This window comes from Mytilus galloprovincialis, chromosome 8 (assembly GCF_965363235.1).
Source record: "Mytilus galloprovincialis chromosome 8, xbMytGall1.hap1.1, whole genome shotgun sequence".
NCBI lineage: Eukaryota > Metazoa > Mollusca > Bivalvia > Mytilida > Mytilidae > Mytilus > Mytilus galloprovincialis.
The window spans coordinates 19719821-19747268 of NC_134845.1; the positions used below are offsets into that span (position 1 = coordinate 19719821).

Consider the following 27448-nt stretch of genomic DNA (forward strand, 5'->3'; position numbering starts at 1 on the left):
CGTCACAGAAAATGACATTTTGTGTTTACTGACAAATTAAAAAAAAACACCACTTTGGAACACGAATTAATCATGCCTGGTGGTTCTGTAAACGGAAGGCCTTTCAGAGAAAGTAAAGACAGCTTCGAAAAAACTGGAATTCCCTGGTATATATTTATTTTATTCAAAATCATGCATCAATCTCTAAAATCCACACTTAGTGAATGTTTTCTTCCGATCGGCCGTAGTCCAAATAATTATGACGTCTTGAAAGGCTATTATAATTTTTTTCTTTGACGCCTTACATCGTCATTATGACGTCTTGAAAGGCTATTATAATTTTTTTCTTTGACGCCTTACATCGTCGATGTAAGGCGTCAAAGAAAAAAATTATAATAGCCTTTCAAGACGTCATAATTATTTGGACTAGATCGGCCGATGTCTTCATACGGTATAACAAGGTTTATATAACAAACATATTGCATTCTGAATTCAGATTCCCAATGCCATGTGGTGCATCTTGTATAAAGATAATTGCACTTAAGATTAATGGATCTTTTATAGATCTACACCCTGGCTCTATTATTTTCTATCTGGATTCAGAATTTTATTTTCAATTTTACTGTTGTCTGCAGTCTTCAAACAAATTATTACACAAACCACACTTGTAATATTATCTCCATCCTGTTCAGAATGTGAAAAAAAAAACAGCTCTTAGTCCTGAATCCCGTCAGGGTTTAACGCTATCACATTCTGTAAGTATGTTCCTGTTTCAAGTGCAGAGCCTGTAATTCAGTGGTTGTAGTTTATTGCTGTGTGACATATATATATTTTGTTTTTTGTTCATTTTTTGTACATTACTTAGGCAGTAAGTTTTCTCAATTGAATTTTTACACTTGTCATTTCGATTTCTGACAATGTGGTATTGACTTTGTTCATTGTTGAAGGCCATAAGGTGACCTAGTTGTTAATGTCTGTGTCATTTGGTTTCTTGTCATGCTTGTGGAAAGTTGTTTCATTGGAAATCATACTACATCTTCTTCTTTATCCCCACCTACAATAGTAGAGTGGCATTAATATGTTTTCTGGTCTGAGTGTCCGTCCGTCTATCCTGCTTCAGGTTTAAAATTTTGGGTCAAGGGAGTTTTTGATGAAGTTGAAGTCCGAACAACTTGAAACTAAGTACACATATTCCCTATGATATGATTTTTTTTAATTTCAATGCCAAATATGAGTTTTTATCCTGATTTTTACATTCCATTGAACCTAGAAAATGATGGTGCAAATGGGGCATCCATGTACTAGGGACCCATTCTTTTTATATTGTCAATTCATTACCTTCCCAGTTTCTGTATACTTTTAATAAACTTTTACACATGCAAAATCTATGGATTTTTAACCCAGGTGAGGTCAAACCAGACTTGACAGTGTCCTTATTGAACTCTGTAGCCTTTTCATATGATATCATTGCAATCTTTTTGTTTTTAATATGGGCTTTTTTATGTGTAAATTAATTATATTCCAAAGTTTACCCTAACCTTTTGGTCTCAGTGCTTGTTACTAGACATGCTAGATGAACTTGTTAATCTTAATTTATTGTAAGGGAATCTGTAAATGGTGACAAATTGGCTACTTCTTTATGATTTCATCAAAATGTTACACCCTCTTAGTACATGTGGTTTTTTGGAAAGTTTGCTATAGCTTGCTGTTGCTACTTTCCTTAGGCGTCGGCCTCAAACTTCCGGTGACAGAGTATAGCAATATATTCTGCTCCAAGATAGTGTAGTACTAGTGTTTGAATTCTGATTCTTGGAAGATTCTTTTGAAATTTTGAGTAACTACTCTTTTGACTGAAAAGATTACAGCTTGAATAAAAAAAAATGAATGTTCACCGACGATTCAGATGAATTTTACTTCATTTTGAAAATGAGTATCAAAAACATTACTTCGCGGATCTGCCATGCGACGAGAAGAGAAAATCACAAGAAATTTACGCAAGACTGCGTTTTCATTCTTGAATATTTCATGAAAGAACCTTTTCCCGCTCTACTTTTACCATATATATTGTACGTACGTAAACGTGATAAAAGCCCGAGTGTATCGAAAGAATCGGGAATGCCTGATTAAAATGCGAGAACAAGTTGACAAATGGAACCAGATGCTCTGCAGGGCACAGCTTTATACAACCGCAGAGGTCGAACCCTGAACAGTTGGGGAAGTATGGACACAACATTCAAGCTTGATACATCTCTGAATTTGGATTGTGATTAAAAAATTGACACAGCATAGGTTTCTGACACAGAATGAATGTGGTCTAATGAACTTAATTTTTTTTTTGCTTTTGAGCAATTCAATATGCTGTTGAATATTAATCCCCTCAATGTATACCCAATGCTGATTACCCACAACTCAGATCAAGTACAAATTTTGGTAGCGTCACATTTACAGTTCTTGAGGTGTGACCCTTTATAATGTTAATGCTTAAGCAGCGGCATCATTTGTGTCCCATGGACACTTTCCCTATTTTTGATTAAAGCCTTAAAATACTAAATTCACAGGCCCTTGAAGTTGACATGGCATGGGAACATAAAATAATTTACAGAGCTTTCTGTATATTTCATTTTTTTTATATCTACAGTTTTAGGTTGCATTAGAAAATATCAAACATTTTATGACAAACATGAATTTTTTTTTCGATTTTTGATAATTACTGACGAGACAATGGTTTAGTTTAATACATCAAAGTTGTGATGAAATAAATATTTGAAAAAATACAAGTCTATAACCTTTAAGTTTTTGGAATAATACACAGCTACAGTTGCAAACTTTCAAGAGGTGCTATCCAGCACTTTGATTTTTATGGGAGATTCCAAAAATATCACAAGGGGACATTGTTCTGAAACAACTAAACTTAGTGACAGAATAATGAAACTAGGCTCATGCTTAGATATACTTACAGCCAATTGTTAACTATCTAATCTACACAGGTTAAATGACCTCTGCTGTCTCTATCGAGGGAGGTTGTGGATTTGAACCCAGGTCAGGTCAAACCAGACTTAAAAATTTGTATTCACCGCTTCTTACTTAAACACAGGCAATCTGCATTTTAATATGAGAAACCAAAGACAAGTTGGCTTTGAGTCATAATAATATAATACCTTGTAAACTAGAACATTAATAATACATCTCAGTATGTTCATGCATCTAGTAAAAAGCAGGGTTTATATTCATATTGCATTATAGTAATAATGTCCTAAATATGCATTTAATTTGCCACTGGACTAGACAGCAACCCTTCATCTCATCTCATATACTCATGCCAATGATTTTTTTCAAATAGCTCCACAACCTTGAACTCATTATTATATACATTGTGTGCATAAGGGTTATTATCTAACTTTCTCATGCAATCTTTATCTTCTTTCTGCATAAAGCAATGATGACTAGTCCATGATCTATAATATTTGGACCAAAAAGCTTTAATATCTAATGCCTCGTTCACACGTACATTTAATTCGAATTGAATTCGAATCGAATGTGAATAGAATTCGCTAATCGCGTTCACACACTCTTCTTTTTTAATTTGAATTGATTTCGAGTTGGTTAATTCAAATTATCCAATTTGCTTTAGAAAAACGCTTTTGTTCATACGAACTAAAAGGTAACTTCGTTTGGACAGTAAGGTGAATTTGACACGCATTGTAATTCGAATTAGAATGACGTTAGGACGTAAAACATTTTGAATGCGAATTAAACTAATTCGAATTAGTTAATGCGAATTGAATTCGAATTACGTGTGAACTCAGCATAAGAAGTGCAGCTTATACCAATTTAAGGTTGCTGAACTATTGTTAGTGGCCATTCACTCAGATACTGTTACTGTAAATTCAGAAATTATTGAGTGCATTTATTATCATGATTATTGTCATTTTGTCAGTTAAGACTTAATTGCGATTTAAATTTTTACGATTTTGTGAAAAATCCTGTTTAATCCAAAATGCGAGTTTAAATTGTTGCATTTACAACTCTGTTACATTTTTCGCAATAATAAAAACCTGGCAATAATTTCTGAATTTATAGTACTTATGAATTTAGTCATAAGCATCTAAGGTCTTCACCATTGCACTCCTTAATAAGGTAAAAAAAATGAGGCTCACCATTTCATAATTCTTTTTTTTAAGAAAATATGTTGGAAATCATAGGAGATGCAGAAGATAATATAACACATGTGAACAGCAAAACAAATATTGGACATCAGCTAACAGCCACTCTAATAAAACTGACAAAAAAAGCTTCAACAGCGAATATTCCCTCAAAAGTGTCCAAACTATGAGACACAGATATGGTATTTTAACCACAATAGACTCCTCCACATTTGACCTTGATAGGGTCTTCATAGGGTTAAAAACTCAAAAGTTATTTTAAGGTCAACCCTGACTGTTAAACCAAAAATAGAGTTTTCTTCCCATATAAGTACAACATGTGTAACTTGCAACTATTTAGTTAGACATAATTCAGTTGATATGTTAGACTAAAGACATTCTAGGTTATCAAAGGTTGCTTCTGTTGACAAAATGACCCAACTATCATATTTTTTTAACATTTGTTCAGTAGAGAATAACTATGAGTCTTTTGTATATGAATTACATATCTACATTGTAACAAATTATGAATCCTTGCACATGTTGTACAAATCAATAAACATGTACTTAATAATATAAAAATTCCAATGTAAGAACTCTTTTGACTTTAAGCTATAAACCTGTCTTTGCTCAGTACTGCCATGGTTAAGCAAATTCCTATTTAAGTATCTTCAGATTCAATCCATAGCCTTCCCTTTTGTAAAATGAACAAACAAAACTACTTAGTCAAATACTTTATATATCTAAGTGTAATTGGATGATATATTTGACAATTTATCTACAAAATACACAAAAGAATTCCAATCAAATGTCAAATGTTATTGTCAGTTGTTCTGTCAGGAACTTGCTGCTGCTGGTTTCTCTGGAAAAAAAAAAATAATTTAATTATGTTTTCAAACAGTCTTTTTCTTTTATTTCAATTATATCACATATAGACATGTAAATTAAAGTACTTGGCATATCATCATGTGATCACCTTTCTGTGAAATGTTACAATCAATTTTTAGATTTAAACCATTTCAGAAGATATAAACGGACAATTTTGATTGTTCAGTATTAGTATAGCCATTTATATACATCACTTAAATATAAATATATAACAGCTAAAAATATTTTAGATAGAAGTACATGTATCTATATGTACATTGTATTGGCGTTAAACCATTGACTATGAATTTGTGGAAGCCTACAAGCTGTTTTATTTTAGTATATACATGTACATGTGTTGTTTGGTTTCTGTTTTGAACATACATGTTTGTACATTGTACAGATGGAGAGAAAACTCTTGCATTGAAAAAGAAATAGATGACAACTTTTAAATAAGGTTAAAAGTAAATGAATTATTGACATTGAAATAGCACTATCATGACTATGTCGAGAGTAAAAAGTAAAGAATTGTCCTACTTTAACCTCTAGAACTTTGTGTGACACCATCTCATCAACATGATTGAACATTTTTTTCCTCATATTTAGGCCACACTTAAAACTATTTTGGTTAGCCCAAGCTCTACTCAACATCGAGACAATAGTAGGTAGGCATTTTCTTTTTTTCTTTTTTTGGCAAAAAGAAATTTAAGTATCAGATGTTTATAAGTCTTCATGACTATCTCAATAAAAAAAAATTATTTTCACACCAGAACAATAAAAGATTTTGAGTAGGTAGCTATTTTCTAGGAAGGCAGGGTTAGGGCAAACAAACCTATTCTTTTTTATGGCCTTATGAAGACCTAGCTGTCAGTAATTATTGATAAATGTACATACTTGCTACATCTGGAAGAATAGGTTTTCCTTCTACCCATTTGAATGTTTTGATCAGTGTTTCTGATCTCTTTTCAGCATCAGCTTGAAACTCTGGCTTAAGACATCGTCTTACAGCATTAGCACATATACTAGAATACTGGATGTAGCTAAAATGTAAAAAAAATATAGATTTAGATAATATGTAGATAGCATCTATGCGATAATGAAATACGAGAATCGACTGTACTTAATTTACTTTCACTTATTTGTAAATTATCGCCAGGTTAAGCATTTTAAAAGTAATAAAGTGTAAAGTACAAATAAAGGAATTTTAAAGAATTATCATGATCGCTAATTTGATAAATTTGAAATAAAAACAAAAATTGTATACATGTACAGTACATGTAGATAAGCGAATCCGGGTCCGTCCGCCCTGATTCTGGTTCGCCCTAGTTTCTGTTCGCCCTAATACCTGTTCGCCTCGAGTCCGTTCGCCCTGATTTTATTTTTTAGTATAGTGTTGCGTTGTGTGTATATAATTGAATGTGGTGAAGTCAGTCTACAATTTGGCCGAATATTTACAATATTTTTAAATGTGAAACAACTGAAGACTAAGTTGTTGTCTTGCTGCTACGAGGATAAGTTTCTGTGAATTCAAAGACTACAAAATATTTGACATAAAACAACTAAAGACTAAGTCTAAATTTAACTTTATTGATACATTTTAACAATATAAAAATATTCAGTAACAGTTATACAAGATCAATTTCGAACTGTACTTCGCACACCTTTATTTCCTAAACGAATATTTAAAAGCACTAATTTGAATTACTATAAGTGAAACAAATACCAAAAACACAGTCACACTGCTGCACATTGATCACTTGTCATCAGTGTTTTTACCCATCCAAGCTGACTATTTTATTTGAGAAAAATGTTATTTTCATTATTAATCCATCAAAGACAATTCATGTAACAACAATCAGTGATATCAAAGATTTCAAATGATACCTTATCAGCAATCAAAATTCAATCAACAGTAATTAAAAGTAATTATAAAATAAAGTGTAACAATGCAGCCAAGAACTTTATTTAATTAATATAAATTTGGCAAATATTCTGTATTTAACTTTTAATAGATATACATAAATTTCAATATATAAATAGTCTTTAGATATATATATTTCGTTCGTTAATGTAATATATACATATCATAAATGAATATAGGGCGAACAAACCCAGGGCGAACGGACTATCAGGGCGAACAAACTCAGTGCGAACGAACCTAAGGCGAACATGTAATCAAGGCGAACGATCCCGATACCTAGATTAGCTTGGGGATTGGCTTGAACCGTTTGTATGAAATGATTTCTTATATATATATTAGGCCCAGGGCTCACGCTACCAGGCGACTTGGGCGAAGAAGTCGCCTTCCCGACCGTCACTTCGCTTTCCCCGACCCCCAAAAGCGAAAACAAGTCGCCCTGTCCATGACGATACTTGCTTTCAGTCGCTTCCGTCATCGGACATTTTCAATTTTTACAATTTGATGAAACATCAATTTTTTATTGATAATTAAAGAAATTCAGACATAAACGATTCATTATCTTTAGAAAAGAGGTTGAAGCATTGTCTTCGCAGTGTGTAGCAGGTTATTTGATAAAAATACAACTTTTTATCACTTCGTGCATTTCTGCAAGTTCCGGTGCTTGTTACTCGAAAACGTACATCAACCTAAATTTCGGCGGCAAAATAAGTTTGTTACTTCATTTAAACGTGATAAAAGTTGCCTCCAGTAAATTTTTAATCCATTTATTGCTTTAAAAACGTCATGTTCCTTTCAAACTAACTCGTCAAACATCGTTTATTTTTATAAATTTTCTTGCATTCGTCCGCCATTGACCGATTTCTAAACTACGGATCTGAACCGGACCAGCTATGACCGAAATCCGTACTTTTACTATAATTACTACGGACGCACGGATGGAACAGCTGACAGAAGAATATTGATCCCAAAGGGAAAAATTACGCATTCCACACACATTAAGAGACTTTGGTTGCATCTAATTGATTGGTGTATATAATTCCCTATATTTTTCATGGATTGTTTCAAACTATTGATTAAAGTTGCTCAACTCTGAGACTATTATACTAATATCAATATATTATGGCCTAGCTTAATAACTTTTATATTTTTTTATGAGAATAACTGAATTTCATACACAAGATAATTTTAAATTAAATTGTAATTGATATATTATAATTCCTTTACATTTTTTAAAATATTTTTTTTTTTAGTGCTAGATATTTAGTTGGTAGTTTCTCACAAGAACCTTAGTAAAACTTAAACAACTTTTAATTTCAAATGCTACTTTAATTGTAATTTTTTTACTCAGATATGAATTGAACAATATAAAAAGAACATTATTTACATATTGCCCTTTATACTATTGTAAAATCCAAACATTGTAGCGCACCACAGTTTTTTAATTTGTTGGTTTACGGATTTTCACCATGAAAAAGTCGGGTCGGTCAGTCGGGAAAAAAAGGAGAAAAAAAAATCATCTTTGAAGACAGAAAAATATGCAAAATCAATATATATTTCACCTTTCTAACAATATGTTTGTTATGCTATTTTATCATCATTTCTTAAATTTTAGTTCAATGAAATGTTATTGCTCAGCTGTTATAAACATCACATGACATTGTCTAATAATTTACAGTAAAAAAAAAGGGGGGTGCACGGACAAAGACGAAATTAAATCGTCATTTCAGAAACAAGAAAAACAGATTCGCGTAGCTCTTAATCAATTCCAGAAAACTTGGTAAATAATGATCTTCAAGCACGAAAACGGATTAAAAAAAAATGTAAATGTCGTTCGAAAAATAAGTTTCAACGTGTACACCTGTCAAAAACCTAATAGACTCGTCCACTGGAAAAATGAGATTATCAGGTTAATCTGTTGTCTCACATTCCCGCTTTTTATCCAAATGGACGACAATTTTTTTATTATCTATGAAACAAGAAAATTCCAAATGATTTGTTAATATTCAGTACTTTAACTTGATGCCTTCACCCTGTCCACAATTGGACAAGTCTATTTCTGAGATGATGCATCTTACAGACTGATGACAAATAAGGGAAACAAACTTATTGTGTACATATGTAATTGGTTTAAAACACAAGTTTCATTCCCCAAAATTATTTGCGCAAACGACATTTCAAGGTCAGTTATAATTGATTTGTCTATTTTTAGAAACGTAAACTGGAAGTTTTATTTTTTCACAACAGAAAGTGTTATCAATTTTGTTAGTGATTAATGCATTTCATTTCATAAAAAAAGAATATTTTAAATATTTTTCAGGGATAATGCATTTGTTAGGGTCAGTGGGAATAAAAAAGCATGAAAAGTCAATTTTATTTTTATTCTGGAAATCAGCAAAATAGGGTCAGCGGATCCGTAAACCAACAAATTAGAAAATCCTGGCCTTACATCAGTTGAATGAATGTTTGAATATTGCATTCTACTCCAGCCAGATCAACATGAAAGAGGACTGCTTGATCAGTATGACATTATTAATTTTTCATTTCATCCAAATAATTCCAAAAATCTAAATTTTAGTATTTCACTTTCATTACTCTCTTTATACACAATAAAAAATAACTTATTATCTGTATTTTATAGCCATATACACTAACACGACTATTACAGCATGATTATAGTATGTCTTTTTAATTCTATATTGTGATGTTACACTTTTGTTTCAGATGGTACTAAATAAAATGTTTAACATGTTTAATGCCTGAAATAAAATATATTGTTTGTTTCCCCAATCCCGAATGACCCTGCAAAAATGGTGCTACTCATAAAATTTTATTGTCAAATATGAAGTCGAATATTATTTTATTCATTTCTGATTTTCAGGCTTGCTGGATCCTCTAATAATGTTCAAGCTTTTTGGAAAAATAAAATTATTTACCTACCTACCCACACCTGGCTTGGCAGGATCAGCATTTGGGAAACAAACAATATATTACTTTATGACTAAACCCGCTGCATTTGTTTGCACCTGTCCTAAGTCAGGAATCTGTTGTTCAGTACAATGCAGTTGTCCTTTGTTGATTTAGTTCTGTTTTTTTATATACATTTTGTGTAGATTATACCATTGTTTTCTTGTTTAAATGGTTTTACACATCACTTTTGGGGCCCTTAATAGTTTGCTGTTTGGTGTGAGCAAAGGCTCTGTGTTGAAGACTGCACTCACTTATAATGGTTTACTTTTACAAATTGTGATTTACATGTAGAACGATAGTTGTCTCATTGGCACTCATACCACATCTTCTTCTATCTATGATTAAAAAGTCAATAAAAAATTAACCTTTAGAAAAGGGTCCACACAGACCGAGGGTGTGAACTAGTCCAAATAATTATGACGTCTGGCAAGGCTATTTTATTTTTTTTTGTTGGAAAAATAAAATAGCCTTACCAGACGTCATAATTATTTGAACTAGATGTGAACATGAATGGGCGAGAACATGATTATGGGCGAAACAGATGTAGATTACCACCCTCTAATGGTTCTATGAAGAAAATGTACATAAAATTGTATTTAAAGATACAAAGGACAAGGACAAAACATTTAAAAATAATATCACATGTAATTATGGACACAATTCACCAGTCAGTCAGGGGTACTACTTGTACAAGTTATTTTTATGCAGTTAAGCTGCATTATGCGAGCACCCTAGATTTGTGTTCTACCCAATAAATCCTGAAATACTTGCCATTGTTATTATCTAGCTTGTTACTATGTTATATATAACTAATTGAACACTTTTGTAATACTTTTTATTCTGAATTACAAAAAAAAATGACCAGAAAAACCTTAAATGATCGTCGATTTATCCAAAAGTTTTAAAGTTACACATAGGAAGTAGTGCTTATTAAAAATCCTTGTGTAGTTCATTATGACTTGTGCTTTTAGCTAAGATGTCAAAGAACAATTGTATGAAATATTTAATCGCCGAAAATCTCTGAAGACAAGCAGTTTAGATTTCCCAAATGACAAAAGTCGTAGGAATATTGTTTGTCATCAATACGTAGTACAACTACGTCAATAGTCTATTATATAATTCAACTGTTCATGCTGTTGGCGGCAATTTCAAATTAGAAAAAGAAATTTTCGTAGCTTTTCAATTTGGAGGCCGGTGTGCAAATTAGCGGTGGTCCGAGACCGTCCACTTTTGCAAGCGGAATTTCGACTAGGATAGTTGGTTTCTAGCTACGCCCGACGTAGTCGCCTTTATACATTTGAAAGAAAATAAGAAATTACTTTGCAAACCTTTTCACCATGTTCACCAAAGTCTCCAATTAAACGAGTTAAAAAACTTATTTTTATCATTATTATTCATGACGGCGATGTTCATTTTGTTCAACCGCTAGCTTTATACAGAAAATCGCCGACAAATATTGTATAAATTCGAGTAAAATCGTATCTGATTGACAAAAACAACATTGTAAACACATAACAATGGCGGCCGTGAAGACAAAATTTTACAAAATCGGATCCGATTCCGGAAGCGGATAAGGGTAATTCCGGGTTTGACGATCATCTATATAATACTAAAATTACGAGGTCCAATTTGTCAGCCGTCATCACGTAAAAACGACGAATCACAGAATTCAACTTTATATATAACTAATATAGTACAAAGGTGTAGATTAAAAATTACACCACTCCAGGCCCTTTTGTTTTCCACGTAATTAATATTGCCAATAATTAAGAAGTTCCGGGTCGAGTCCGCTACCGATACCAATAGTATATTCACCTGTTACCTATTACCTTATCTGTACGTTCCGCATCTGACAGGCGCACCACCAAACGTTGTATTCAGGACTAATATGCTATATACACGGGTCATAACCACAGGGTTGACACTACTAAATTGTCAAATTGTTACCTATTGTAGTATTTTAATCAGTAAGACTTTCTAAGATAACAATACGAATACTAAAAATCTGGACTAAAAATAAGGCGTATAGGTACAGTTTTCAATTTGTTAGTGGGCATGACGTAAAACAGCAAAGCAAAAAATTCAACTTTATTTATAACTTATATAGGACAATGCTGTTGATTAAAAAATACTCCATTCCAGGACCTTTTGTTTTCAAAATAATTAATATTACCAATAACTGATAAGTTCCAGTTCAACGGGTTCAAACAGAAAGACTTGAAAGCAGAGAAAAACTGTGTATCTTACTTGAGGTATCTTATAATCGACATGACTTTATCAGATGACAATACTAATACTAAAATAAGGCTTGCGCATAGTTGTATACTTTAATTCAGTCACGGACCCGTGATATCACGGGTGTGTTCTAGTTTACAAAATAAATCCAAGCAGGTGAAAAAATACATCTATGCATGGTAAATGAATATAAATACTAGTATTGTAAACCAAAAGATATATGTAAAAGAAAGAAAAAGCAGAAAAATATTCTATTCAGAAATTAAAAATTACTTTTTGATAAATTTTAATTTAAAAATCCAATACAACGTGACAGCTGGGAACAGTATATCTAACAATATACATGTTCATGGTCACAGTCTAAATTTTCTTTATAAATGATAAATGATGATAATGCATGTGAGATGCTTTTAAAGTGTAAACATATTACTGCAATTTCGAGGGGTTATTTGTTTTTTCTCAATTTTGAAGGGTCAATTAAAGTAGCTGAAAGTTTCATTCTTTATTTTCACAAATAATGCAACTATATTATATATACCTTAATGTAAGTAAATCATATGATATATAGGTGGCATTCTTTGGGCCACTCTACCCCCTCCTGTTTGATAACTTGGAAACGGTCGAGCTCTCTACCCCTAAACCATATGAGGGGCAGATCCAGGATTTTAGGTTAGGAGGGGCGCAAACTTAAATTTTCGCCGAGCAGGACGAGGCTTAAAAAAAAATTGAGGTAAAATTATCGGAATTTTCTTTATTAAGCTGAGAACAACCCATGCTTTGCAAATTTAAGGGGGGTGCAAGCCCGCAACCCTCCCCCGTCTGAATCCGCCCCTGCATATATATTCAAGTATAGGACAATATAATAAATAAAAAATGAAATATAGGGGGAGTCCCTGGAGTTACCCACCCCTTCCTGTTTGAGAACTTGGAAACGGTCGAGATCCACACCCCTTAACCATATATATTCATGTTTGTGACAATATGAAAAATCAAATGAAATATAGGAAGAGTCGCTAGGGGTCACCCCACCCCTCCTGTTTTAGAATTTAAAAATGGTCGAGATCCCCATCCCTAAACCATATATATATTAATGTATGGGACAATATAACAAATCAGATGAAAGATAGGGGGAGTCCCTGAGGTCACTGTTCACCCTCCTGTTTGAGAACTTGGAAATGGTCAAGATCCTTACCCCTATTAAACCATATATACTCATGTATGGGACAATATAACAAATCAAATGAAATATAAGGGAAGTCCCTGTGGTCATCCCAACCCTCCTGTTTGAGAACTTGGAAACGGTCGAGATCCCCACACCAAAACAATATATATTCATGTATGGATCAATATAACTAATTTAATGAAATATAGGGGGAGTCCCTTGGGTCACCCTACCCTTCCTGTTTGAGAACTTGGAAACCAATGAGATCCCCACCCCTAAACCATATATATTCATGTATGGGACAATATAACAAATAAATGAAATGTAGAGGAAGTCCCTAGGGTCACCCTACCCCCAGTGGCGGATCCAGAAATTTTCATAAGTGGGGCCCACTGACTGACCTAAGAGGGGCCCGCTCCAGTGATTCCCTATATAAGCAACCCAATTTTTTCCTAAAAAGGAGGGCCCGGACCCCCTGCCCCCTAAATCCTCTGCCTGCCCCTACCTGTTTGAGAACTTGAAAACCGTTGAGATCCCCACCCTAAATTATATATATTCATATGTATGGGACAAAATAACAAATCATTTACTATGGGCAAGTCAGTCAGACCTCATCTTTGATCCCTGTTGTAGTGAACATTTGTCTGATTCGTGTCTCATAACTTTTGTACTATAAAACACAAACTCAGTTTTCTTTCCAGGGAAACCAGTCCATTCATACTATTACATGTTCATACTACGTTAAATTGAACTTCTAGCATTCAAATAAAACCAAGGTTAACTACCAAGTAGAACAACTGCAATCATTGGGAACTTGTACCACTGCAGACTCACCATAAAAAATATACATTGATATATGCATTGCTTTTGAAACCTTGATAACATATAAATTATTTGCCTTAATAAATAAATCATTAGATAAACATGAATGTACTATATATGAATGTTTAATGTTGAGGCAACATTGCCACAGTTTTCATAATTACGGTTGCCTTGGTTTTTGGTTAACTGCCTTCAGCGCTTACAGCGCTTTGATTAATTACTTTAAGAAGTAATATCAATATACATAAATAAGTTAATTTGTATGCTACTTATACAAGTGAATTTTATTTACTTGTACACTATAGGAAAAAAAAAATATTGGCTGGGTTATGTCCCTTAGACATTCTGATTTTTTACTTGTGCAAGTAAAAAATAGTCATCCTATCTTCTGTTATTGAATTCTTAGGACTTCTTTGCTCTAATATAATTCTAAGTTATCTACCCTTTGCAGATGTCTTTACTAAACATTTTAGTGTAATTTCAGGGGTTGACACTAACTTTTGTAGGCACTAGCCCGCAGGGCTAGTAAAAATTATTTTCAACTAGCCCTGTTCTGTGTCAGGTAGCCCGGTGAGTGGGCCAACGGCCCACGAGTGAGCTGGCCGTAGGCCAGCGAACTTGCTAGGGGGGTCTGGGGGCATGCCCCCCCAGAAATTTTTTGAAATTTAGATGCAAAATCCTGCATTCTGAGGCCTTTTAAGAAGATGTTTTCAGTCTGAAAAATAACTATTTCATACTTGTTTATATCTTTATAAAAATAAAAATAAAATTTTAAAATTAACACCAAAGAAATCTAACGGCAGGAATTTGTCAAAACTTGCATTTTTACTGTTAATGAATTGATGATATATCTTAAATATTTATTGTGTTAACATTTTTAGTCAAACATTAACATTTGTATATTCCAGACCTACTTCAAAAAAAAATAGTTCCTAGATTAAAGATATTTACCTCAAAACCTGGACTATGTTTATAGGGTGGTTTAATGACTGACACCACATTTAATTTACAAATAATCCTGCAACATCAAATTAATTAATGACAATGTTGTACTGAACTTGACAACTACAGGTATCTCAAGCAAACAGAACAAGACCAACCACAAAGAAAGTGACAATCTACATTTACATCAAAACAAATATGTGTGTTAATGTAGGATTAAATAGTGTCCCCCATGAAATGATGTCCCATGGACATTTTGTCCAGAACAGAATTTTATTATAAAATATTGTCCACTTCTGTGCAAAAGTGTCCCTAGAAAATATATTCTATTTGGACCTTTGATGGATATTTTTTCATAGTGAAATCATGTCCAAATTGCATTAAAAGTCTTGTCTAATACCAAATAATTTAATTTACAAAAAATAATAAGACTAGATAGACATTTGTTTTTAAATATACAGTAGGAATCAATGAATTATTTTAACATTTTTTTTATTGTCATTTTTTAACAAGAGGTCTCATTAACCCCAAGATTGCATCCACTCTCGTTATGGCATAGGTACAATACCTGTTTCAGTTTGTCTTTATGAATAACAAGTTTTAATGTTTTCTCCTGTGTTTTTTTTTTTGTCAACATGTATATAAAACATTTCATTGTTTTTAATTTCAAATTGCTTGGCCTTCCTTCTAAATGATCTTCTTTCATTATTATAATATCAAACTCTGGAGGGTATTGACCATCACACAAAAAGTCATATAGCTGTTTATATTCACCACTTTCCATTTTTGTTTACATCTCTGTTGTCCTGATTTAAATTTCAATTTCAAAATGTGTTATTCTGTCCCGTGAATGAAATTTCTGAGAAGACACAATTTCATGGGACACTTTTTTGGCTTACAAAAAACTCATCAACTAAAATAATCAAATTAAAAAAAAACGATGTTTTTGTTTAATTTTATTTACATAAATAAGTTGACTTGTCCCCTATTTTACTTTTGGTTTCTGATGCTGAGTCTTCATGTTCCAACTGATTTGTCTCATGACGAGTTTTAACCCTGTTCTCGTTAATTCATTATGACATGCATACATCCCGGTACGTGCAAAGGACGCTTTCTGATACCAATGGCTTAGTCTATTTATCATCATCACCCCTCAGCTCTCAAAAAGAAGCTAATCACATTTAATATTATTACCGGAAATTTACTTTCGTTTCAGTCCATTGCAACTGTAACGATAAATCCCGAGCAATACGAAAAGAATTATGACGACATGACAAACGCTAATTCTATAAAGACAGAGAAGATAGAAAAGTTTTCATCACCACGTGTACCTTTGGAGTAAAGGAAAATTTAAACAGGGAACCTTTCAATGCTTTATCATGTTTATTTTAAGAACGAAAGGACATTTCCAATTTAAACTATTTACGCAACGACTATGTAATAGATAAGGACACGATTTATCAGGATCTCTGATGTGATTAGTAATTAAATATAATAAAACCAAAATGTATATGCAGTATAATTAATGTTTATTTCAAAACGGATTATCTTGAAACGTGGTGCATTCTTACTTTATGGGTCGAGTAATCTTAGGCCGAGTTGACTATATATAGCGACTGGTTTACGGTAGAAATTATACCCTCCAGTATCTGTATCTGTATGTAAATAAAGAGGTCGTGGAACCAGTGTAGACAAAATTCGACGAAGTTGTCAGACATGATCGGCGTTTGGACTGTACTTTGCCGAAAGTACAACAGATTGATGTTCAATGACAAATAAATTTACTAGCCCCTCGGGCTACCGCGCAACGGACATCTACTAGCCCGACACAAAAGTTACTAGTCTCGGGCTAGCGTTAGTGTCGAACCCTGAATTTCATGAGCAATGAAAATCCCATTTGTCTGTTATCTTCAGAACACTGCTCATTTACAAGCCCCCAAGGAGCAATTTTTGAAGGCCTTGCACAAAGATTTTCAGTTTCTTTGTTGAATTAATCATTGTTAATGAGATGAAACATTGAACTCTGATTAAAAAATATGAGCTAACCTGGGAAAAATCATAAAAGTCCTGATTCTACATCTCAAAACTTGAGAATATTTGTAGGATACTTCAAGTAAATAAAAGTAACTTGTACAAGTACAGTACCCCCCCCCCCCCCTGACTGCCAGTTCACCATAAATGAAATTGGACAATTGCATTCATCACAGACATTTTGAAAAGGCAGAATTTTATGGTTAAAATTTAATTTAACGAGGTGGGTAGTTAAACTCTAATGGTAAGAAGGCCCTACAAAAATCAAGTGCTGGCCAGGTCGAGGCGACTGAAAATAATTTCAGTGTCAGTGAACAAATGAGCCAGGACTCTCTCGTGTGGCTTTCTGTTGGTTTACATGTGGTGCCAAATGCAACAATGTTTTGAAAAAACCCTTTAAAATTCATACTTTATGCCAGCTCGCTTCCAAAAGGTCGACATTTCTGTTGCTGAGTAATGATCTCGCCGGTTGAAATTTTGCGATTTTGGTGAAGGTCAATATGTAACGGAAGTATGGTAATGGTCGTTAGTTGACGGTAACGGCTCTGTCGCAGATTACGGATACGTGAATGTTAAGAAAACGTTCGGGTTTTTTTTTTTATTTAAAAATATAGATATAGACAATCATGTTCTTTATGAAATATTGTATCCAATGTTTTTAAAATAAAAATTAATGAATTTATAGAGAATTTTCATTGTTTTGTATATAGTATTTACAAGGATTTGTATAGTAACTATACCGTGAAATCCTTGGTATTTATATAATTAAATATGTCTCTGGTAAGACTTACCGTCACACAGACTTATGCGAGATCCAAGCTTATATGAGGAAGGCGCGACAATAAATGCCAGCTTTATACCAAAACTATGTCCTATAATTATACATTGATTGATTGTTGGTTGCTTCAACGTCCAGTGGCAAATGTTTCATGTATGTTCAGGACGAATGTCCAACATATAGTTTTTGTCTAGATTAAAATAATAAGTTCAGATGGAAGATGTTAAGGGAGCGATCATTGAACTTCAAATGGCTGGAGGGGGTATGGTTTTTCTTTAAAAAAAAAATATTCTGATTTCCAAATTGATGAAAAAAAATCTGTTCAAGCAGAGGACAACAAAAAATATTCTGACTCTAGATTTTCCCTCATAATTTCTAGTGTTAAATTTTGACCAAATAATTTTGATTGAAAGCTTTGAAGCGCTTTGCGGGAAAATAATCTGACTCAAACAAAAAACCATACCCCTCCCCACTTCAAGCAAATGGTTGCTCTTTGATGGCCCAATATTGTTTTCTGCTGAAAAATGAATTTGTTGGTGATTTATATAAATGACAATGGTTACACTGATTCATTATCTTGTGCCATTTTCATTTCCATTTTAAATTTTTCTTTCTTTGCAAATTTTACAAAAATTAAATGTTTAATTTCAAAACTACGAATACTCACCGTTATACAATCCATAACTTTATTAAAAAAAAAATTGTTGATTTTCATGAAGAGGTGGAGGATTTGGAATATCTTTTTCTGACATCAATATTGCCAATATTCATGATATGTAAAAGTTGTTGTTTTTTTTTTGTATTGCAAACAACATTTTCTGTTTGATGAATTATTGTTACTTTCTCAATTAGCTGGATGTTCATATTGTATTCCCAGCTACCTGCAACTCATATATATGTGATCAGCAAGAGGATAATTCTGATTATTATTATGTTAAAGGAAGAGTTTGAATTAACAGTGAGCCTGTTTAGAATATTGTTTTAATCATTTTTTTTTTTCATTTCAGCATATTATAGGAACCATAAATAAGTTTGTTAAATTGATAGTCTAAAGATTTTTTTTTCTAGGATGCTATTTAAAATTTGAGGGAGAACACTGCTCAGCAGTATTAATGTATTCCTGATCATCTTCTGTTTGTGGGTTTCTACATCAATTTCATGTACTAATTCAAAGTCAGTTTTATGTCATTTTTGTTTTTGTTGGGTTTTTCTTACATTACGCAAGTCTTTATATGACGGCAAAATAAAATTGAGAATGAAAATGGGGAATATGTCAAAAATTTGCTTTCGTACTAATGCTATCTAACTTTTGTCGTCTTTGTTGTCCTTTGATATGTACTCCTTGATTATGATACTAGTAATATCAGTATCAGTGGACTGGTCATCATAGTGATAAAAAAATATATTGGGTCAGTTAGCATTTGACATGTGTGAGTGCTCCGCAAAAGGATATACTGTCTCTTTAATTCACAAAATTGCACATGATTTTTTTCGCAGAAAGGCAGTTATTTGGTGAATAAAACACTTGTCATTGTTTGAAACTTTCAGTAATTAAAAGGTATATAGTTTAGTAGTTTTAATTCCCTGAGGTATTCTGTGTTGAATAGACTTGCTACATGTCCCTTTCTAATTATGTTTTTTTTTTTTTCAATTTTGCCCCTTTCAATTTTCTGCTATAACTAATAGAATACCATTATACTGACAACTGCAGGAGCCCTTCTCCAAGGGCAATCAGTAGACTGGCAGTTACCAGTAAATATGTAAATTAGTAAGAAATAACTAATAGAAAGGGACATGTAGGAAGTCTATGTATTGACATAAATTATCATTGATATGGTCATTATATACATTAACTGTTTACAAAAGTTTGATTTTTGGGGAAAGACGGCTTCAAGCCTATCTACATTACTTGGATTATATACTTTACATTTTGTATTACTGCTTTATTTACATTTAAATGTGTTCTATATTTATAGCGGGAATCCTAAGAGATTTCACAGTCAGGATGTGCTCAGATTTTCTGGCCAACAGACGACTAAGATCAAAGACTTATCTGGTCCCGTGGAAGATATTGAAACAGAAGCACAGAGACAGCTGAAGACATTATTGGACAAACAACTCAGAACACAAACTACATTAAAAGAGTAAGTCGAAAAGAGTAATAGCACATGGAAAATTATAAAATTTGAAATGATCTTTTCGGTTTTTATTTGAAAACACAGTTTTGCAAGTAGAATACATTGAGCCTTGACATGAACAATCGAACATATTACACAATGTCATGTGCAAACATTTCCAGAAGGAAACAAATATTAAACAGATCTTAAAGGTTTTTTTGATAGATCAATAAGCTTAGTCTTCATATACAAAATATGAACACAAAAAGAAAGTATAAAGAATTTTTTTTATCAAACACTGAATCTATTAAAAGATACCTTTGAAATATATATATACAAGTCAGGGAAGAGAACCTTTTGTAATATCCTAGATACTTCCATATACATTTCCACCGACGTTTCCAAATAAAGAAACATATTATTTTCAGACAGCTTGCACAAAGTCGTAAGTTTACCAATAGTACCTTGTACGAACCAACTACAGATTCTGTCACTGGTATTATAGATTTGTCTGATTATAAAGCACTCGAAGAGCAAGACAGCAGAGTTAATGAATTACGATTATGCGGTCTTAGTGACGATGAAATACGACTCAAATTACAAACAGAGGATGGAAATGTGGTACGTAGCATTGGTGTTGTAAACAAACAACATAATATACAATATATCTATGTCCCAATTTGTCTTTTATTTTGGCCCCTTTTGGTTTAATCAGCTTTCCATCGTTTGAATTAAGTTATTGAATTTTAAATAGTTTGTCCTTGAGCATCACTGAGGATACAGTTATTGCCGAAATGCACACCTGCTGCTGGAAAATTTGTATCGTTATCGATATTAAAATCATTTAGGATTTTGAATCATTTGAAATATTACATCCAACAAAACTGCTTTTTGTAACTGAAATATCACAGCACCTAAACTTTACATAATGACATGCAGCCTTGATAATTTTTTCGTAATACTTTGTATTTTTTTCTAGTATTTTATTCGCAAATCAATTACACTATTCCTACTTACTAGTGGAGCAAGAAGATTGAAGCTTACCCTTTCCAAACAACTGAGATCTACTCCAGTTTAATGGGTTTCTAGGTCCTCTATGATTCGGATTCAACAAGTACAAAATCCATATGTTCGCACAATTGAACTATCTTCATACTCAGCTCTTTCAAAACATTTGATATATATGAGATATCGGATAAAAAGACTAATTTAATCAAAACTTTTCGGGTTTAGTTTTGCATTTTGTAACTCTCTTGAAAACATCCTGTAGAGAAACTGCAAATAGCAAAATAATAATGCTAAAAAATACCAACAAAGCATCTACTTATAAATCAACATGGCTTAACCGAAATCATCATTAGATTACTTATAAGAGATATTACCTTAAAATGTAAAATAAAGACCTCTTATTTTTAAAAATAAATAATATAACATCTACACACGCTTAAAAAACACGTGTCTCATGTCTATCTCTAGATTCACCTTCCGTGACAAGGTAACACTACGACTATTGAAGTTATATTTTAATATAGCGGATGTGGTCGAGTGGTCTAGAGTGCTGGACATGAGGCTAAGCGATTGGTGCTGTAGTGTATCAAAGGTGTGAGTTCGAATCCCGCTGAGGGACGGACAAAAATTTGTCAGTATAAAATCTAACTCTAACACTGTTTGGTTTAATTTTCAGACTTATATACGTCTGAGCCAGTGACAACCCTACAACAGATGTATTGTATATATATATATATATATATATATATATATATATATATACTGTTCCCTTGTCTCATACGTTGACTCTTTGAAGTTCCTGAACATTGTTCAAATCATCATATTTGTATTACTAATAAGTTAATTTCATTTGATATACAAGCATGATATACCCACAAGAGAGATAGACCTATTTGGATGTTTTAATGTCAAAAAAATTCTGTAGTTTCTATTGTGATTTAAGGGAAGCAAGAAACTAAGACTTAGACAGGAACCATCATATCTACAAGATAAGCTTGCAGAAATTGATAGAAAAATAGAGACACACTCAAAGTCATTGACGATGGCGGATACATTTTATGGTCAAGCAAATGTTGGCAGGCATGCTATGGATTTAGAAAAGTCTCTTGTCAAAGACAGTATTGATAATAAACGTTTAAGTTCTATGTTGCTTAAAAATAATTTTTCGTCAGACTTTCCACACCCTGAGCATCCTATGAATCATATTCCAGAAATTTTAGAAGAGATTGCAGGGAAGAAATTATTAAATAAGAAGCAGCACAGATTGAAACAGCGTTATCATACCGAAACTAACAGAAACTCTGAAGAACTATTTACTACTGATACTGATAGTCTCGATGACGTTTGTAGTACGGTTGAGGAAATTGTGTCTACCTCGTCATGCCAAAATAAACAGGAAAATGAAATTATTGGTTGTAAAACCAGAGAAGACTCAGTGGTTTCTGTCGATATTGAATGCAGTGATGTTAAACAATCTCACATTTTTAGTGAACTTCAGACAACTAAAAAACCCGACAATACAAGTGTTAATAACAAAATTGTACTTGGTATGGTAAACCAAATTCCAGAATGTGATATTATTGCAAATAGACTTTCAGTTGATGAAATACGAAGACTTCCGAAGTTTGAAAATTATGAAGAAGGAAGCCAAAATAATGTAAGTATGATTGTCTTTTCAAGTGCCAAATAGATAAGTTTTTCCAGGATGTTGAAGATACAACACAAACATCCATTTCCTACTTCATAATTCTACATAGATTATTATGACGCTTTAAATTTGAATTTCATTAGTTTCAAAAGCAAATATACGAAGGATAAAATCACAAGCCAAATGACACGCAAACAATACCATAAAATTGAGAGTGGAAATGGGGAATGTATTAATGACTTAAACAAAAAATAGAAGACAAACGAAATTTCAAACTGATACTCGGGAATTTCAATGTTGATCAACACGAATCTCACCAATTGAACATACGAAGGATGACCCAGGTGTCCCTTAAGCAATTACTTCTATTTTAACAATAACGTGAGCACAGCCTTGTTTTAAACATTTATTTAACCATATAAAATTGGGTGAAACCATATGAATATAACAAAAGAAATTACAAAATAGCTTTTTTTAATTTTTCTACTTGTACAGAAGAATTTCTTTGGCGTATTATAAGACGGGGAAAAACTTGTTTTCTATTATCTTTTCAGGTTTTATATTTGAAGAACCTGCCTAATAAAATATCAGAAAATGAGCTGGGCTCTTTGTTTCTAAGATTCCAAGTGTCCAACAGTTCTCCAATAAAATTCAGAATCATGAGTGGAAGAATGAGAGGTCAAGCGTTTGTAACATTTGATAGTAAGTACCTTTACAAAATAAAAAAAAAAATCTTTTGACTCCATTTTATAGATGAACGCCTTGTTCATAATTTAGATATAAAAGATACATTACTTCTTTACAAGCAGAACCAAATACAATGAAAGTTCCAAATTTGTACTGGCTACCGAAGCTACACAAAACACATTACAAATATAGTTTTATTTCGTCTTCAAGCCATACTGATTGTTCCACTACTAATTTGTTTATTGTCTTACTAGTACACTTGGTAAAATCAAAAACCTAATAATTATTTTTTTTTCAAATAAGGCCTTTGAAAATAGTGGAATTAATTACTTTTGGAGTGTCAAAAATTCGTTGGAATTTCTTGATGAATTGCATGCTGATATTGGTGATTTTGAATCTGTTCAAAGTTTTGATTTTTCTACCCTATATACCACTTTTCCTCATTTTCTTATTATGAAAAAAATCACACACCTAATAAAATAGGCATTTAAAAAGTCAGAATGCGAATACATATGCTCAAATTCTTTTGGGTCATATTTTAGTAACAACAAACAAATTAACTATGTCATTTGGACATGTTTTGATACTATAACTGCCCTTGAATTTTTGTAAGTTAACATTTTTTTCGCTTTGGAGATTCTGTATAACGTCAAGTGATCAGAATTTCAATGGGGACTAACTGTACACCACTTATTGTGGACCTGTTTATGTATTGTTTTGAGTTACAATTTATTACTAAAATCAGCAAAGGACCATCGAAACAACATCTGATACAAACATTTAACAATATTTTTAGATATTTAGATGATATATTGAGTCTTAATAATGACGACTTCAGTATGTACACTAAAGAAATGTATCCTGTTGAACTAACTTTAAATAAAGCTAATACTAATAATGAACACTGCCCTTTTCTAGATCTTGATATCTATTTCATTAACGGGGAAACTCAATATCAAAATTTATGATAAAATAGATGATTTTTCATTTCCTATCGTTAATTATCCATTTGTATAAGATTCCCTCGTGTATGTCACAACTTAATAGATTTTAGCGAGAGAAATTTGTGATTTGCAGAAAAATTATTACACCATGGTTTATCACAAACTAGTCATAACATTTTCTAAATTTTATCATCGGTACAAGGACATAATTCGTAAATATAGTTCAACATGCAGACATCTTACACGTTCAGGTATTTCACATCCAATTTTTTATGGTAATATTCTTTACCAAGCACAAAAATTTCGGCATTCACCTCAAAAGCTAACAAAACCATTAAACAGACTTATTAAGAAGGGATATAGTTAAGATACTGTTGTCAGGTCATTATAGAGTGCATATTTTGGCTTTAATATTGATTCACGTATAGGGTCTTTGCATCGCAATCTAATTAAAAACCGATCTCTCATCGCTCCTGTTTCTGATATGTCGCGTGGGAGATCTAACGAAACCCGCTTTGAGGTCACATGTGAGTGACATCGTAGGTGTGTCTTTTTCGACCAATGAAATTGAGTCTTCCACGATCTTGGAAGTTTAACGTAAGGCAAAGGGATGTAACTCATTTTATTTACGACGAAATCGTCAGTCAAAATAATTCATAAACTTTTTTGATTGGCTTATTAATAGGTCGTCAACTCATTTGCATATCTTTATAAATTCATAACTTTTAGTTCACTCACATGTGACCTCAAAGCCGGTTTCGTTAGATCTCCCACGCGACATATCAGAAACAGGAGCGATGAGAGATCGGTTTTTAATTAGATTGTTTGCATCGGAAATAACATTTTTATTCTAAAACCAGTTGTTGGCATGACACTTGTTATGTTCTTCTCATATGTTTTATGATGGTATAATATTAAACCCCTAACAGAAGGGATTATACTTGATATTCATATGATGAAGACATAATCTTTCAATCAGTTTAATTAAGGTCTGGAGCTTTTATGTCTGTAACTGCTAGTAGTCCTTTGTTAATTTTTGTATCATTGTCATTTTGTTTTGTTTCTTTTGTTACCTATTCTGACATCGGACTTTTTCTTTTGAACTGAGTTTTACTCTGCGTATTGTTGTGTGTTTGTTTTACTACATTAGCTAGAGGTATAGGGGGAGGGTTGAGATATCAAAAAACATGTTTAACCCCGCCTCATTTTTGCGCCTGTCCCAAGTCAGGAGCCTCTGACCTTTTTTTTTTTTAGTCTTGTATGATTTTAAATTTTAGTTTCTTGTGAACAATTCGGAGTTTAATATGACGTCCATAATCACTGAACTAGTATACATTTGTGATTAGGTGCCAGCTGAAGCACCCACCGGAGTGCGCGAGTTTCTCGCTGCCTTGAAGACCCATTAGTGGCCTTCTGCTGTTGTCTGCTTCTCTGTTGACCTGAGTTATCATTGATATGTTCATAATTATAAATTAACTGTTAACAAAACTTTGAATATTTGAAAATTAAGGCTTTTCTACCTCAGGAATAGATTACCTTAGCTGTATTTGGCAAAACTTTTCGGAATTTTTTATCCTTAATGCTCTTTAACTTTGTACTTTATTTGGCTTTTTTTAACATTTTTTGATTGGAGCGTCACTGATGAGTCTTTTGTAGACGAAACACACGTCGGCGTAAATATAAAATTTCAATCATGGTATCTATGATGAGTTTATTTGACACATTCCCCATTTCCGTTCTCAATTTTACAATATCATTCAGCAAAACAGCTACACGAATCTGTCTTTCAATTGTCAAATTTACTGAACAAATAAACTCACCATAGATTTCAGGATTAAAAATTTGTTGGTCAAATACTGTGTTCAAAGATACTTATGTAATGTCGAATAGTATATAGAAACATCATCTTATGATTCTCCTATTATAAATGAATATGTATATTTAAAATTACTTTTTACCACTCTTTACGTCAGAGTTCATGTTGGTGTCTTGATTTTCATGGCAAGGGTCTACACAAACTCCATGAAAAAACATAAAATGTCAAATCATGTAGTCTTGATTTTCTTATTGCAGGACAAATACAATGAATTTTTTGTGTTTAAAATTATCGAATGTACATGTGTAAAAACCGTATATGTTTAACAGCCTGAAGATATTTTCAATATATATGCTCTTAGAACAAATGAATTATCAATACTGTATATTAAACTCTCTATTATGACAATTTTCATATGAATTTGTTAAAGTTATTGTCGTACAATGTTTTCTGAAACATAAATTTTTCATTTTCAGGTAAAGAGACTGCTTCAGAAGCCCTTGGTCTTGTAAATGGATATAAATTACATGATAACCCCATCATTATACAGTATGGAAAGAACTGAAAAGATGTAACGGTCAAGCTAAAAGAATATGTCAATTTTACTTATTTTACAATGGACACACAAGGAGAAATATCTTTAAAGATGTCAATTATAGCTTTAACTAATATAATGTTATTTTTACATTTTTATGCTGAATTCCGTTTTTTGGATGTCAGCTAATTGACTTTATGACACACATTTCCTGGATAGTTAAATGCAAGATATATGCGGTATATATGTTCCAGACCGTATGAGTATTTGGACCGTACGCGTACGGTCTGGACCGTATGCGTACTTTTTCAAAATACGCAAACGATCGGACCGTACGCGTACGGTCCAACTAATAATAAGAAGATGGTCAAGTTTATCAGATACAAATGTAAATAACAGATAAAAAAATCTTATATCTCAAATTAATATAAAAAGTTCAATTGATATTGAAATGAAAACTTAATATTCTATTGTTTAAAAAAGGTCACGCTAGTTTAATCTGTTAATCTCCTGTAATTAGCATGTCAGTAATTAATTAAAGGCCAGTATGCTCATTGAAATTGAGGTTAACGGATGTAAACAAAACGTACAAGGACAATTGTTTTATAATATTTGTGAACTTTAAAAAAAAAAATGCATATGCAAAGGAACATTAATGGACCGCAAACATGTAAATGTAAATTAATTCCTTGTGGTAGTTAGTGTCAACTGGAGCGAGAGTACAAAAATGGGATTCAGATATAGAATTAAACAAACATTTAATTTCAATTGTACGCTTATTCACTTACCCATCTGATGTAAAAATAGCATCTTGGAGAACTAAAGCTACAAATTTTTGGTTATTGTT

General features: G+C 32.5%; 2 protein-coding genes across 2 annotated transcripts; one reads left to right on the forward strand and one right to left on the reverse strand.

Moving 5' to 3' along the window:
* Positions 1–27448, forward strand: LOC143085271 (RNA-binding protein 41-like). The gene is made up of 6 exons (XM_076261524.1): positions 1–146; positions 19823–19990; positions 20392–20584; positions 21915–22628; positions 23174–23321; positions 26543–27448. The coding sequence occupies exons 1-6, from the start codon at positions 73–75 to the stop codon at positions 26629–26631; spliced, it is 1386 nt and encodes a 461-aa protein (XP_076117639.1). The 5' UTR covers positions 1–72; the 3' UTR covers positions 26632–27448.
* On the reverse strand, positions 4841–17615 carry LOC143085272 (ATP synthase F(1) complex subunit epsilon, mitochondrial-like). Its single transcript, XM_076261525.1, has 3 exons — positions 17478–17615; positions 5883–6028; positions 4841–4983 (listed from the first exon to the last, which is right to left on the reverse strand). Exons 1-3 carry the CDS (start codon positions 17507–17509, stop codon positions 4958–4960), a joined length of 204 nt encoding a protein of 67 aa, XP_076117640.1. The 5' UTR covers positions 17510–17615; the 3' UTR covers positions 4841–4957.